This window comes from Ruditapes philippinarum, unplaced genomic scaffold (genome assembly GCF_026571515.1).
Source record: "Ruditapes philippinarum isolate M1 unplaced genomic scaffold, ASM2657151v2 ctg9010_1_1_1_1, whole genome shotgun sequence".
NCBI classification, from domain to species: Eukaryota; Metazoa; Mollusca; class Bivalvia; order Venerida; family Veneridae; genus Ruditapes; species Ruditapes philippinarum.
In genome coordinates this window covers 3,923-18,466 of record NW_026864194.1, presented here as the reverse complement: position 1 = coordinate 18,466, position 14,544 = coordinate 3,923, and the positions used below count along the sequence as shown (strand labels likewise).

Sequence of the window (14,544 nt, the reverse complement as noted above, 5' to 3'; positions counted from 1 at the left end):
AATGTGATATTTAACTCGTTTGCGACATTGAAATAGCGTTCCTGTTTTGATCGTTTTTGCACGTGCTGTTTGGCACTACATTGTGACGTTAAGTAAACAACACTTTAAACGTATGTACAACTTTAACAACTGAATTAAAGATATCGGTGTTCGGATTTATTTTCTAAGTTAGATTATTTTCTTTCATTCAAGATAGTTTTAACAACGAAATCGACAAAAAAACTGTTTTCACCAGATTTTTTCAAACAAAATGGTGCCATCAGTGTGACAATTGGAAATACCGAGGGAGGAAATAAGAACATCGAATGCATTGTTGTGAAATAAATCACGCTTCCGGCCTTCTTTGTTTATATAAGAGAAATCTCCGATAGTGTCAGTATTATTTATCTAGCTGTATAAACATTTATTTGACTGTGTACATCATAACAAAGTGGTATCCTTCAATAAAATATAATAACTACGCGTTATTTTATTTTCACCGCTTCTGACTTATGTATGTGCAAAAATAATAAAGAATGTAGGTCAAAGATTCGTTTATTCGCGAAAACTCTTGAAATCGGGTTTCACTTCTCGTGCGGGAAAGCAAAGAGTTTTGTTTGTGTGCGTTTTGTTCTTTCTTTTGTTTTGATGTTTTTGTTGTTTTGCATTTGAAGGAGTAATAGACAAAATGGTTTCACACTAAAACCCAAGCACACAAAATGACTTTCTGAATGCATTCAGCTCTTTACTATTTGTCGACAGTAGTAATTCAACGTAATATGAAACACATTATTTCAACATTTTGAATATTAAATGAATTCAACTTATTAGATACATAAATAATGCCTTTAATAATCAATTCAACATAAAAAAACACATTGATTAACCTAATAGATACGTTACTTAACTCTATTAAATATATAATATTTTCACTGTTATTAAGGCACACTTGTCATTATGGTCTAAAGATAGAATATTCAACTCCTATAAACGGGAAAATAAAAAGTGTTTAAAGTGTTAAAGATAGAAGATAAAAATTGAAGTTAGAAAATGTTGATAATGGCGCACCATCAAAATTTAGGTAATATGTCGCCGAAACAGGAAAGAAGATTATGGCTGAACTCGGGTGTTGTGTTACAAACTTACAAAGCAATATCAGGTGCCAGAATCATCGCACCTGCAAAAGCTAGGAGATGCAAAGACGCTAGTTCTTCGATTAATTCGTCTTTTAGGGTCCCACAGTGTCATTTTTATAAATGCATCAAACCTTGAAGCCAAATCAAAAATCAAAAAGGATACCATTTAATGATAAATAATTTTATTATACCGGTCGTGGTCTGTATGCTTACCTGATATCATGATATATGCTTTTGTTCTTGCATATCAGACAGGATTATCTCCCCGTTTTCTTAAATATGTTCTACATCTTGTGAGAAATTTATATCGAATCACTATGATATCAATATGATGCTACTTTTTAATGAAATTTGATTTAATAAATATTTTTCAGAGAAAAATATAAATTGCCAAAAATATAAGTTTTATACCATTTATTAATTATCTGTTAAACGTAATTTCTTCGCAATTTGATAATTGAGGATAATCACGTTTAAAACGAAGCAAATTTGGAGGTTACAATAACGTCCATTTTAATACTCGACTCGCTGCGTAAATTATAGCAAGGCACCATGGTTTTAATAATATACTCGTACTGTTTTCATGAAGAGTTTTTTTTGAAATGCCCCCCCCCCCCCTTCCGATAAATCATACACCTTAGATTCAGAAAATCTTTTACAACTGCTGCACATGCAAATTACATTGAAAGAGTCCCTGTTAATACTACCCTTTCTTGAGTAATTTTGTTATTCGCCCGTTTTATTTATGTACGAGTTTTTCACAGAGGTTTTAATTAACTACACGTTCATTAAATAGTAAAGATCCCTTCCCTTCCGATGTGCATTTTCTATATGTACTTAGTTTATAATGATTTATAAGACACAGGAAACAAAATTAAACCAACAAATGTATTAATTATTGAAGAAAGGATAATCTTATAAGTACACCAAAAAATGTTTCTAAGCATATAAGTCAAAAGGATTTAATGTGAATCAAGAAATACCGTACTATGATAGCTTATAATTTATGATTTATTTTGTGTTTTTATGTTTAATAATCATATGTGAAATAAAGAATATTAAGAGCTGGTATTGTAAGTACATGAATAATAAAAAGTAAAACGTAGATACCGTACTATAAGATCTTACGATTTATGATTTCCTTATGTTTTATGTCTTATCATCATGTGCAAAAAAAAAATATTATAAGTTAATGTATAAACTTTAAAAAAATAAATACCTTACGATAATGTCTTATGATTTTTTATTACTTTATTTTTTTAATGTTTTATTATCAAGTATTGAAAGGAACATTACGAGATGGTATTGTAAATTAATCAATTAAAGATCAAATGTATATTTTTTTCAACCATTGTTTTACTTTGTTGAAGATAAACGTTGAGAACAGTTGTGTATACATGTTGTATTTTTTTCACGCAACGTCTAAATTTCTCTTACATCATTGAAACAAATTAACACAATAAAATGCCGCCATGCCTTACACCAAGGTTTTGTAACGCATATGTTTCTTGTTACGCTTGTTCAGGTGTATGTTGTTTACATCTGACAAAAATAAATATGTCAAGGTTATAACGCAGTTAAGAAGAATGTGGAACCTTATCAGAATGCAACTCGTGATGTTAATACAATTGCGCAGTTTTCTCTCAAAATATGTTTTACATTACTTGTTGAACATCAAGAAATGTCTTTGTAAATTTGGAATATGGAACGTTTCAAGATGTATAACTTGCATTTCTTTCAGTTGATTTTACTACTTATTTTTGATAGTGTTAATGGTAACATGGAATGTGATTGTAACACTATAGCTGCTATACAGGAAGTAATGCAAAAAGAGTTCTTTCAAATTAAGCTTGAAAATTCTAAGATGGCGTCACGCCTGCGAAGGTTGGAGGCTTCAAGCAAACAGTCTAAGACGATGAATCATCAACATTTAGAAACAGGTAGATTGAGTTCATTTTCTGTGTTTTGAGTTGCTTCAGGTTTTTCAAAAGGAAACTTTTTTCTTGTGTATCAAATATCTTATTAGGTCAATCAAAAAAATAATTAGAATGCCTCAAAATTATCCACTGGTCATCAATGCATTTTTAATTCATGTTTTGTAAATTAATATTAGAACTAATGAAAGTGAATTATTTTCAGTCATACTTTTAATATTCAAAAGACAGGAAAATGACATGTTTTAATTCATTTTTGTGTCATAGCTTCTTTTATTTTATTTATTTTTTTAAATCTATTTTGTTTTATTAGTATTTTTATCATATGTTTAAATTATTATTTATTTATTTATTTATTTATTTATTTATTTATTTATTTATTTATTTATTTATTTATTTATTTATTTATTTATTTATTTATTTATTTATTTATTTATTTATTTATTCATTTATTTATTTAAATTTTTATATTTTGAGATATTTTCTCAATATGTTACACACATTAGAGAAGTTAATTACATAATTACTTCTGATAAGTAGTTATCATTAATGCGAATGGGACTGTAATGTATGTAACACAATGTATGATTATATTGATAGTTTTTATAATAACATTTATGATCAAACCAAAAAATAATTAAATGTGGATGCTGTAGGCTTATTTGAGATATATGATTCGATATTAATTATAAAAATACGAGGGATGTCCGGAAAGTTCATATACTTCTTCATTTTTTATTGTATAACAATACATATGTTGTACAAATTTTGTCAGCAAAAATATACATATCTAGCGAACACATTTATCAAAAATTACTGAACTGTGACTTACATGTGAATTTTAACAGTAATTACATAGAACATATATACCTCACCATGGAGCACTTTGACAACGTCAACGGCGTCAAATTAATTTCATGTTTACCCGCTATTCAATTTCTTCCGATTTCAACAGCCATGGTTCCTGTCTGGCATATACCTAAAACATGTTATGTTGCTTTTACTTTATGAATTTCATATTAATATTTTTATTTAAAAACAAAAATATTACTGGTTCTCATACAGTGTGTGAGATGTCTCTCTTTTTAAAAGGTTGTTGTAACGCAATATACGATATTTTGCCCATGCTACCTTTGGTCGTCTGTAGCGTTTCGATATACTGTCATCGCCGCCTCTTAATTAAACATTTTATGGTTGGTTTTGTTTTTAAAGTAAAGATTAAAATCTCAAATGGTGCCATATTAGCGTCGCTATGAAGTTAAATATCATTACGTTGCTCCGTCCGTGAAGTCATTTTCGCAACACAAAATTTGTGCACCTTCATTGCCTATTTGCGTACGCCGTCTTTGTTTTCACTCAATATCATGTAATAGTGTCTCATGATGTCAAAAAATTAAAACATGAGTTTGCGCAAAAATAACAACTTTTAGCAAATTATTATTCGAGTAGCTATCGTCATGAAATCAAAGTGCTCCGAGATTCGTTGATCATGTTGTCATGGTGATCGGCACTTAGCAAATATTTTTTTATCATGTTTTATAATTTAGAAATATGTAGCAGATAAATACTTTAGCAAGCAAAATATTCAATCATCATATTGATATGCCTGTTTATGATAATTGTATAGCCTTGTATACGAACTTTCCGGACAGCCCTCGTATAGCAGATAATTAAATGTTTTAGGACAAAATATTATCATTCATCATATAAATGTTGGTAAATATATTAAAAATGTTATCAACATTGATCAAAATGAAACATTTCTTTTTGGTTTTCTTAATCAGTATTTTGAATACGTACGAAACTGTGTCTTTTATCATTTATATCACGGGGGTGATGGTACATTGTAATAAAAATGATAGCTGTTATAATTAATGTTAGTGTTATTTGAAAAAACAATATTGACTTAATTACAACTGAATCTTAAAAAAGAAAAGGTTAATACGTGAGTTATAGAATAATATGCAAACCTCTTAAAAAAAGGTTTTTTTATCGGAACGACTGGAACTGAAAACTTGTGAAAAAGATTTTTATTTATCAATTGTTTCCAAAGTGATTTCTAAAATATGTGCATGTTTTTAAGACATAATTAATTGAATTATTTGAACAAAGAGAATGAAATACAATATAAAAAGAACGTAAATGAGATTTTGCCGCAATCATATGATCATTTATTTACCTTATTTCAGTTTCCGACATGACAAAAGACCTAGATAGCAGTCATGACAAAACAAGAAATGATATTAAAAGAATAGAGACTATCGAATCAACATTGGCAAGAATAGTACCACAGTTTGAATTTTATATTGAAAACAAGACGGATGATATAAAACAGAGAATACACGGACAACGCATAGATAAAGTTGAGTCTGAACTCGCTTTAGTATCTAACAAAACAGACAGTCTACTTGACATGAACGATGGCGGTGAAAACGCGATGGTACAGTTAAAAAGGACTATAAGAAAGGCATTCCACGGAGAAAAAATAAAAGGATTGAATTTCAAACTTAAAATAAATGAAAAAGTAAAGAATATTGAAAAGTATTGTGTAAACTTTACAATATCATCTGGACAACTTATCGACGAGTTCAAGAAAGAAGTTGCTATTGAAACCAAAGAATTTGCAGCCGAGATGAATCAAAAAGAAATAAACATTAACAATACAATAAATGACATTAAATTTGATGCGATTTCACGCTTTGATGATTTAGAAAATGCATTGTCTAAGACAAAGAAAACACTTTCAAATCTGGAAGATATTATATTAAAGGACAGGACAGGTAACATTTATTTCATTAATCTGACTGTATAGATACTAATATATGTAGGCGTATACATTTAAGCAGCATCCCTCCAGATTGCTGGAATTATTTAAAGAAACTAAAACTTGAGAAAAAGGTAATACGATTCAAAGACAAGTAAAATGATTCAAGATTCAAGTGATGATTTGTTTGAATATGCGATAAATGACTGATGTTTTGGGTATTTATCACCAGATTTCTACTACGTGACTAACGTGGTAAGGGCAATATGTTTCATAATTTGACCTCGTTTTGGTAATTTGCTTGGGTTGTTAGTGCCGTTTGCAATGTACAAATATTTTCTTCCTTTGCTTCACAAAATTTAAATTTGAAATACATTTTTTAAAGTTTAATGAAAATGTGCATGCATTTGATGCTTTAAAAGTTATTAATACTTATGTTACTATATATAGTAACAGAAATATATAGTAACAGAATCTAGAGTATTTCAGGGCCATTATGGCAAGATCTAGGTCATAAATCAATTTTGGCCACCTTGCTTCTCGGTATTATTTTTCCATAATGGACGAGTGAATGAGCGCACGTGCAGATGGCTGCTGACGTTGAATTAACTGTATTCACTTGCACATAAAATATTCTAAAGTTTAAATGACATTATTAATCACAATCAGCAAAGCTTAACATTAAAGATTATAAACGCAAGACAATACATCACCTTCAGAAATTCTAAAAATGTTTAAGGTTGACGGTAGATAAGAGATCGGACTGGTGATATTAGTCTCATAAACCTTTCAAGATTGAAGGCACAAAACTTCATAAATGTAAAGAGAAGGATACTGTATTTATCGATAAATACAACAATAAAACAACATGTCCTTAAATTTATTTTGTGTTGTCATGTTTTCCAAGTTAATCGGATGGTTAAACTGTACCTGATAGGTATTTGTTTACATTGACAATGTTCGTTTCTTCGAAAGGGCAACAAACAAGATTAGCGGCGATGTTCAAAAGCTGTATTTCGGACATATGTATTAAAGACGTTAATACTTGTTTGCGGCTCGTCATTACGCAATAATGGCCCTCGAGTTCATAATGTCCTTCGGGCCTGCGGCCCTCAGGCCACTATGCACATATTCGGGTCATTATCGCATAATGGCTAGCAGCAACCAAGTATTAACCTCTAAATAATACAGTACAAGTTTAGCGACGATTTTCATTTGACCGTTGTATTACCTTCACCCACTATTGCTCTAAATGATTAAGTTGTTTTTGTATCTGAAACGTAAATGTTTAGGAGTAGAAGTCTTCCAGGTTGAATGACATCTAACACGTGTTCCGATAAACGAACACCTTTCAAAAACAGAAAACATGTACACCCCCGGAGGCAACTTAAACAGTATACATATATGAAAATTATTGAATTGCTATGTAAAAGCCTGTTGTTCTATTCATTGTGTAAGGTTATATAGCCTGACGAATATTTTGTGTATAATTAATGAATTTCATTTACTGTGAAATGTAATGTGTTCTCGTCGAAAGCTGAATGTGCACCATATTCAGAAAAATAACCTCCTCGAAATAATAAGTATATGATCATACTTCCAAATATAACGTTTCAATCAATTGACGGGAAATTTCTGTTTATTTTATTTCGACACATTTTATTCCAATACATAATAATGGAATCAGCTATATAGTGTTGCATTACAACAACATATATTTAATCTCAAAAAGTTCTTCTGAATCCGAATTTTCCCTTAAAAGGTGTATATGTATTTTTATAAGACAAAAATGCTAAAAAATTAAACTGAATTAATGAAGAATATTCTGTTGTAGATGGAGGATGGAGTAGTTGGGGTAGTTTTGGCTCGTGTAGTGACACTTGTGGTAGAGGAGTAATGATAAGATCTAGAACATGCTCACAACCCAAGCCATCTCTCAGAGGAAAACATTGTGAAGGTTCTCCAATACAAATAGCAGTCTGTAACACGAACACATGTCCAGGTAACATGATAAATAATTTTGAGGGCAATTATTTAGTCATGAATTACAATTGGCTTTAAAATCTCTATGTAAGGAAAAGCTTTATCTTCTCGGGTTAAATGTGTTCATCGATATTTGAATTCTTAATTTGGCTGAAGAAAGACAGTTCATTTAACATTTTATTAGATTTTATCCGGGTTGTAAGACAACCTGAAACAATAATGGTCAAAGCTCAGCCGATGACGGATTACCTTACGTACTAAGCATGTGCATTGCTTTAGGTGGTGTAAATGTTGGTAGTTTTCACTCCGGATCAGGCCAGTTAGCCACATTGAACGTACCAGAGCTCAGTGTAACCACTGCATCATTCCTAAGCAGGTTGTCAAGCAGTAAACACTTTTGCAAGGAACTGATAACTTCTGTACATGCCAGAGCAGAGGTACAGTGAGAATGACCGTAGAAAGAATTTCATGATCAAACACAAGAAAAATGACCTGCACCGTCCGGGAATCGAACCTAGGTCACACGATTCACAGTCCAACGCTATACCTTTTGAGTTTACCGGGAGGCTTGCATTGCTAAAGGCTTATGCAGTCAACACACTACCGTCCATGAATAGTTGGCTAACTTTCATTTTATGTGATTTTATGTCAAAGATGTTAACCAATGTTAAATTTCATATGTATAACAAGAACATTAAGGTTATATTACATAGCAAATCAGCATCATGTGATAAAATCGTTTATGTTAGTGTTTACATGTTATGTTTCGAAACCCAAAAACTGTTTTGATGTTTATTTTCAAATATTTAATCAGAACTTTTAAATGCATAACGATTGATCTGCATTTGTATTTCAGAAATGAGAATATTTTTTACAGCAACTGGTATAACTGGAAGTGACACTGCAATATTTCCAAAAAGTATTCAAAATTACGGCAACGGATATGACAAATCTACGGGACACTTCAAATGTAAATATCCAGGAATATACATGTTCTCTTTTCAAATTTCAAAACCAATGTCTTATACAGGTTTCATGTATTGTAAAATTTATCTTAATGATTTACATATAGTAGGGGCGGTAGGGAATCCGGATAGTGATGTCGATATTGGTTTTTCTATCAGTGTGTCCGGAACGTTTCATTTAAATACAAATGATGAGGTATATGTCAGTGGTTGTGTTGGAATCGCTAAAGCTTATAACGACTACGATTCGTCATTTACTGGGGTACTCATAGTTCCAGATAATATCTAGAAATATGATATTTTTTTAAAACAAATGAGGACACTGGATTGCATATGTAATGACATATGATCACATTTAACATATTCAATTTAATTACATGTATGACAAACAGTTAACACTTGACACATGTTGCGTCTGACAGTAAATGGAAATGAACACTTTTCAACCGTATATCATTTTTAGGATAATGGGTACAAGCCAACTTATAAAAGATCTAGAGGTTTTTGACACACACAAAAAAACATATTGTCTCCCAAAAACTATATATGATCACTCATGTGAAGTTTAGTTGAAATCCCACCAATAGCTTGACCTGTGAAAGCCGGACAAAATTTTATGACGCCTTGAAAAGGCGACGTTTAGGGGTTACTTTTGACGGCGGCGTCGGTGTCGGCGTTGGCTTCCCCTAAGGCTTTACCGGAGCATAATTCTGTCACTATAAGGCGGATTGACTCCAAACTTCGTATTTATGCCTCTTTAAATAACCCAAAGTATTCTGCACTTCTTAATTTTGAGTTATTGCCCTTTGTTAATTTTTATACTTTAATTTTGTCCGGGCCATTTCTCCTAATCTATAAAAGCTATGGACTTGAAACTTCATAGGATGATATATCTCATTAAAAAGAAGTGCAATGCAGAAGAACCGCCGGTACTCTGCACTTCTTGTTTTTTTTTAGTAATTTCCCTTTGTTAATTTTCATATTTTATTTTTGGCTAGGCCATTTCTCATAAATAATAAAAGATATGGAATTGAAACTTAATCGGATGACACTGATCACTCCTGTAAAGTTTGGTTGAAATCCCAACAGTAGTTTGACCTGTGAAGGCCAGACAATATTTTTCTATTTTTAGCTCTAATGCCCGTTTTGTGCAGCGAAAACTGCCGATTATGTGCACAACTAGGGATGGTACTGATCACTCCTGTAAAGTGTGGTTGAAATCCCACCTTTAGTTTGACCTGTGAAGGCCACACAAATTTCTTTTTGATTTTTTAGCTCTGACGGTCATAGTGTGCAGCGAAGCATAACATGCCGGTAATAGGCACTACTAGGGATAGTACTTATCACTCCTGTAAAGTTTGGATGAAATCCCACTAGTTGTTTGACGTGTGAAGGCCGGAGAAGATTTCTATTTATAACTCTGGCGGCCATTTTGTGCAGCGAAGCGGAGAGTGTCGGTGATGTGCACAACTAGGGATAATACTGATCACTCCTGTAAAATTCGGTTGAAATCCTACCAGTTGTTTGACCTGTGAAGGCCGGACAAGCTTACTTCGGACTGACGGACAATCGGACGGATGGACGGACGTGTCAACATTTGGGGTTTATGTACTTTTTTATCTCTATCTGGCACTTTAACCCATAAACAAGTAAAATACCATATCAACTTGTCAGTTTATGGGATTTTTTCCTTATTTTAACTAAAATTATGGACGGCATGAAGCTTATAATCCATTGGATGTTCGCCCGGACAGACTGACGGCGAAGGCAAAAACAATATGTCTACCAAAAATTTTGGGAGTCATAATTACATAATGCAAACATCATTATGTAAATTACAGATTCGAACAACGTACTACATGTCAAAAATACATCAGTTACTATATATATGAAATACGCATTCAAATAATGCATTTAAATGTACAATTGCCAGGGAAAAACATGAAAACGTATGACGTTTGTGATTAGCACATTTAAGCCATATGCATGTACTATACGTGTAAGAGGAAAGCGGATAATTGTGAAAATAAGGCATAAATCAAGTCATTATTTGTTTTGTTTTTATTGATGACACCGGATCTTGATTTAGTGAAACGCTTTATGCTTTATTCATCATGACAATCTGTTTTGAAGAATTTCACATTAGCCAGGTATAAAAACTACACCTCATCAATCACCTCACAATAATTGTAAGATAATATATGATAACCAACGATAACCAACGAAAGAATTTGTTAATATTTGAAAATATTTTATTGTTAATTTATTATAACTTTCATAACATACGCTTATTATTTGTGCTTTAATTGTCATTGGTCACCTTTGATAACATATGATTACAGGAGATAAATAATGTATATTGAATATTGATGACGTATAAAACATCTTGATAAACGCTTATATTTTATTACATATGTTCATTTTGATAGCATTTGATAACATGGGGTAAGATTTGATGACACCACACTGTTACGTTAAAAACTTCAGGATACTTAGCATTTTGTTAAAATGGCTACCTTGAAATTTCAAAATAATGTGACTGTGTAACTATTTAAGATTTAACTCTACGTTTTTCAGAAATATATTGAAAATTGTATAATTATTATGGTAGACATCAGAAAGCGAAGATAACTGTTACATGACATTTAAACTAACAAATATAATGTCATCTCCCTTTCATACGCTATTCATACACTTCAATAGTCATTAATTCAAATAGTTACACTTTGTTTTATTATTATTATTCTTCTTCTTATTATTATTATTATTATTATTTTAACTATTATTATAAAACGCTTGTCATTAAATGATCTGCAAAAAAATAACAAAACAATAAATGAGCATCTGATTCAGAACCAAATAAAAACATTGGATTTCTTGACTTTGACCACACAATATGAATTTGTTCACGCTAAATCTTATTAAAAGTATAAAGATATGTAATAAAAGTGCTAATTTTTGTAACATCTTTCAAACATAGTTCTTCAGATGCAAAATAAGGGTTGTTTTGTTCTTTGCAATATGTAAAGATATTATAATTCCATCTAAAATTTAAACATTTATATTGTATTGTATTTCATGTTATTTTCATATAATTATTAACCTTTTGGTAATAAAAGCGTTGTGTAAAAGTTATTGAAGTTTTGTCACCCTGTTGATCATTTACTAATATATAAATTTCTGGATGAGATTAATTTTTCTTTAAGCGGAATACACAAAAAGAAGTATAAATTGTTATATATGTGATTTCCTTTATTTATAACATTACTTATTTGTGATTTGTTTTTTAAGATATATCAATTTAAAGTTAAATTTTATAAACTGCCCTTTTTTTCAAAATAATGTATAATAATGTTTTGTACCATCTTGCATTGACCAATTCAATTATGAAAACTGAACATGTGATATTATTTGAATTGAATAAAGTTAAGATGGCACGTAGGGCACAAAATGGGCGCAATTTAATAGAACACTTGCCATTTGTTACTCGTGTAACACTAAGTAACTCCTATATAACGCATGTAAATTCAGTAACATTTGTAACACGTTTGCTTGAATTTGTTCCCTTACATATTGACACAATTTTGTGCCTTAATTTTTCATATTAATCCATACTCTCGTAACACTTGTAACAATGCTGTAACAACTATGTAACAACATTGTAACATCTGTAACCTTATGAATTCCGATTTCTGACCATTTTAAAGGCTTGTGCTGTAACACTTGTAACAACCTGTAACATTTGTAACAATAATGTGTGGAAATATCTTTTCACTCCGAATTCTCGTTACATTTGTAACAATGCTGTAACAACTATGTAGCAACCTTGTAACATAAATGTAACCCTATTTATTGTGTTTGACCATTTTAAAGGCTTGAGCTGTAACACTTGTAACAACCTGTAAAATTTGTAACAATTATTTGTGAAAATTTCATTTCACTACAAACTCTCGTAACACGTGTAACAATGTTCTAACAACTATGTAACAACCTTGTAACATCTATGTAACCTGATTTATTCCGATTTCTGACCATTTTAAAGGCCTGTGCTGTAACACTTGTAACAACCTGTAACATTTGAAACAAACGTGTGTGAAATTTTCATTTCACTCCAAACTCTTGTAACACTTGTAACAATCCTGTAACAATGCTGTAACAACATTGTAACATCTATGTTACCTTATTTATTCCGATTTCTGGCCATTTTAAAGGCAAATTTGTTACAGCTTTGTTACAAGTGTTACAAGAGTTGAGAATGAAATGAAAATTTCATAGATAATTGTTATAAATGTGTTACATTGATGTTACGTACATGCTACTTAGAGTTATTCTTTTGACATATTAGGAGTGTTTCATTAAATTGTGCCTATTTTGTGCCCTATCTCATCATTTTGATATGTTTCATAAAATGTTGCATGATAGAAACAAAGTTGATAAAGTGGTTGGTCAAAGCGAATTAGTGTAGAGTAAGTCGGGAATTTCAAAAATCAATAAGGACACTTATTCGAGAACAAAATATTATATCTCATCATAGAAATGTGCTTACTAAAATAATCACTTTCCACTTTATCAACTTTGTTTCGATCATGCAACATTTTATAAAACATATCAAAATGATACATGACTATAGTTTATTTGAATGTTTGAAATAGTAGTTCTAATGCAAAATGTGCCAGTTGAAGTCAATTTCTATTTAACGGTCATTTAGCAGTATTTTTATGACATTTTTCACTATCAATTATTGGTTTATGACAATTATAATAGTGAATGTTTAGATATGAAGCCAATTCAGCTTATCTTGTAACGAAAAGGATAATTATGTTTCTTTAATCAATAAACATTAACTTTGTTTCTTTGTTGTTTTTTTTTCTTTTTTCTTGGGGAGGATACGTCGAACCAACATAGTAATGATCAAATGGCGACTTTCCAGCCCTTCTATTGGACAAATACCTCAGGTGTCACAGTGTGCATTTTAAGACACAAAAAAGAGAGTAAAAACAACGACATTTCATTAGCCAGCTGAATAGCTTCCTGTTATCAGAGAATCCGAAGACACTTGCGCGGCCTGAAGCTACAACTGTGAGAAGCAAGTGTTTTGAGATTAAAGAACTTAACCACTCGGCTAGGGACGCCCAAACAACGTTTAACTTATACATTATCGTTACTATTGTGTCGTTTACGGTAAAGTGTATTTTGAATATGATTATGTATGTGATTTTATAAATGACTAACATTTGATCGACATTTTGTTTGTGGAATATAACAGTTTTTCAAGGCATTTGTTTGATATACGTCGTAAATAGTATCAATTGATTGCAATACAAATACAAACTACATTTTACAATGAATTATATTATATATATATTATATATATTATTCGCAATCAACACCAATATTGTCCATAAATTAAGATTTATTGTTGGAAAATACATTGAATCTAAGTTCTTTGTGGAAAGCAGATTTAAATAAGCATTAACGTACGTGCTGAAATGTCTGTAAGACAATGAATAATTTAGTTAATCTGGTAATTTGAATTGAATTAAATTATAAGCTTTTCATGCCCTAGCTATTATTTGAATTTATCTACTTTCCTTTTTTTGTTCAAATGGTTATGTAATAGTTGTAGATCATTTCTCAAAGTTTAAACATAAAATCAACAAAATGAGAAACGCATCAGTACATACTTTTGTAAAAGGACGAGGTTTCATTTGTTATCTGTTTGTTGAAAATCGACAAAGTGTCTATTCATGCTATGTTTGTTGGTCTTCTAATTTGTGTCAAAT

The 14,544-nt window shown here is 30.9% G+C and overlaps 1 protein-coding gene and 1 long non-coding RNA gene across 2 annotated transcripts; one reads left to right on the top strand and one right to left on the bottom strand.

Moving 5' to 3' along the window:
* Positions 1 to 2,743: 2,743 nt before the first annotated feature.
* Positions 2,744 to 13,610, top strand: LOC132724797 (uncharacterized). Its single transcript, XM_060709761.1, has 4 exons — positions 2,744 to 3,055; positions 5,239 to 5,829; positions 7,648 to 7,815; positions 8,653 to 13,610. The coding sequence occupies exons 1-4, from the start codon at positions 2,818 to 2,820 to the stop codon at positions 9,048 to 9,050; spliced, it is 1,395 nt and encodes a 464-aa protein (XP_060565744.1). The 5' UTR covers positions 2,744 to 2,817; the 3' UTR covers positions 9,051 to 13,610.
* Positions 11,523 to 14,160, bottom strand: LOC132724798 (uncharacterized). Its single transcript, XR_009624961.1, has 2 exons — positions 12,753 to 14,160; positions 11,523 to 12,586 (listed from the first exon to the last, which is right to left on the bottom strand). It is a non-coding gene; the product is annotated as an uncharacterized LOC132724798 (long non-coding RNA).
* Between the last annotated feature and the right edge of the window lie 384 nt (positions 14,161 to 14,544).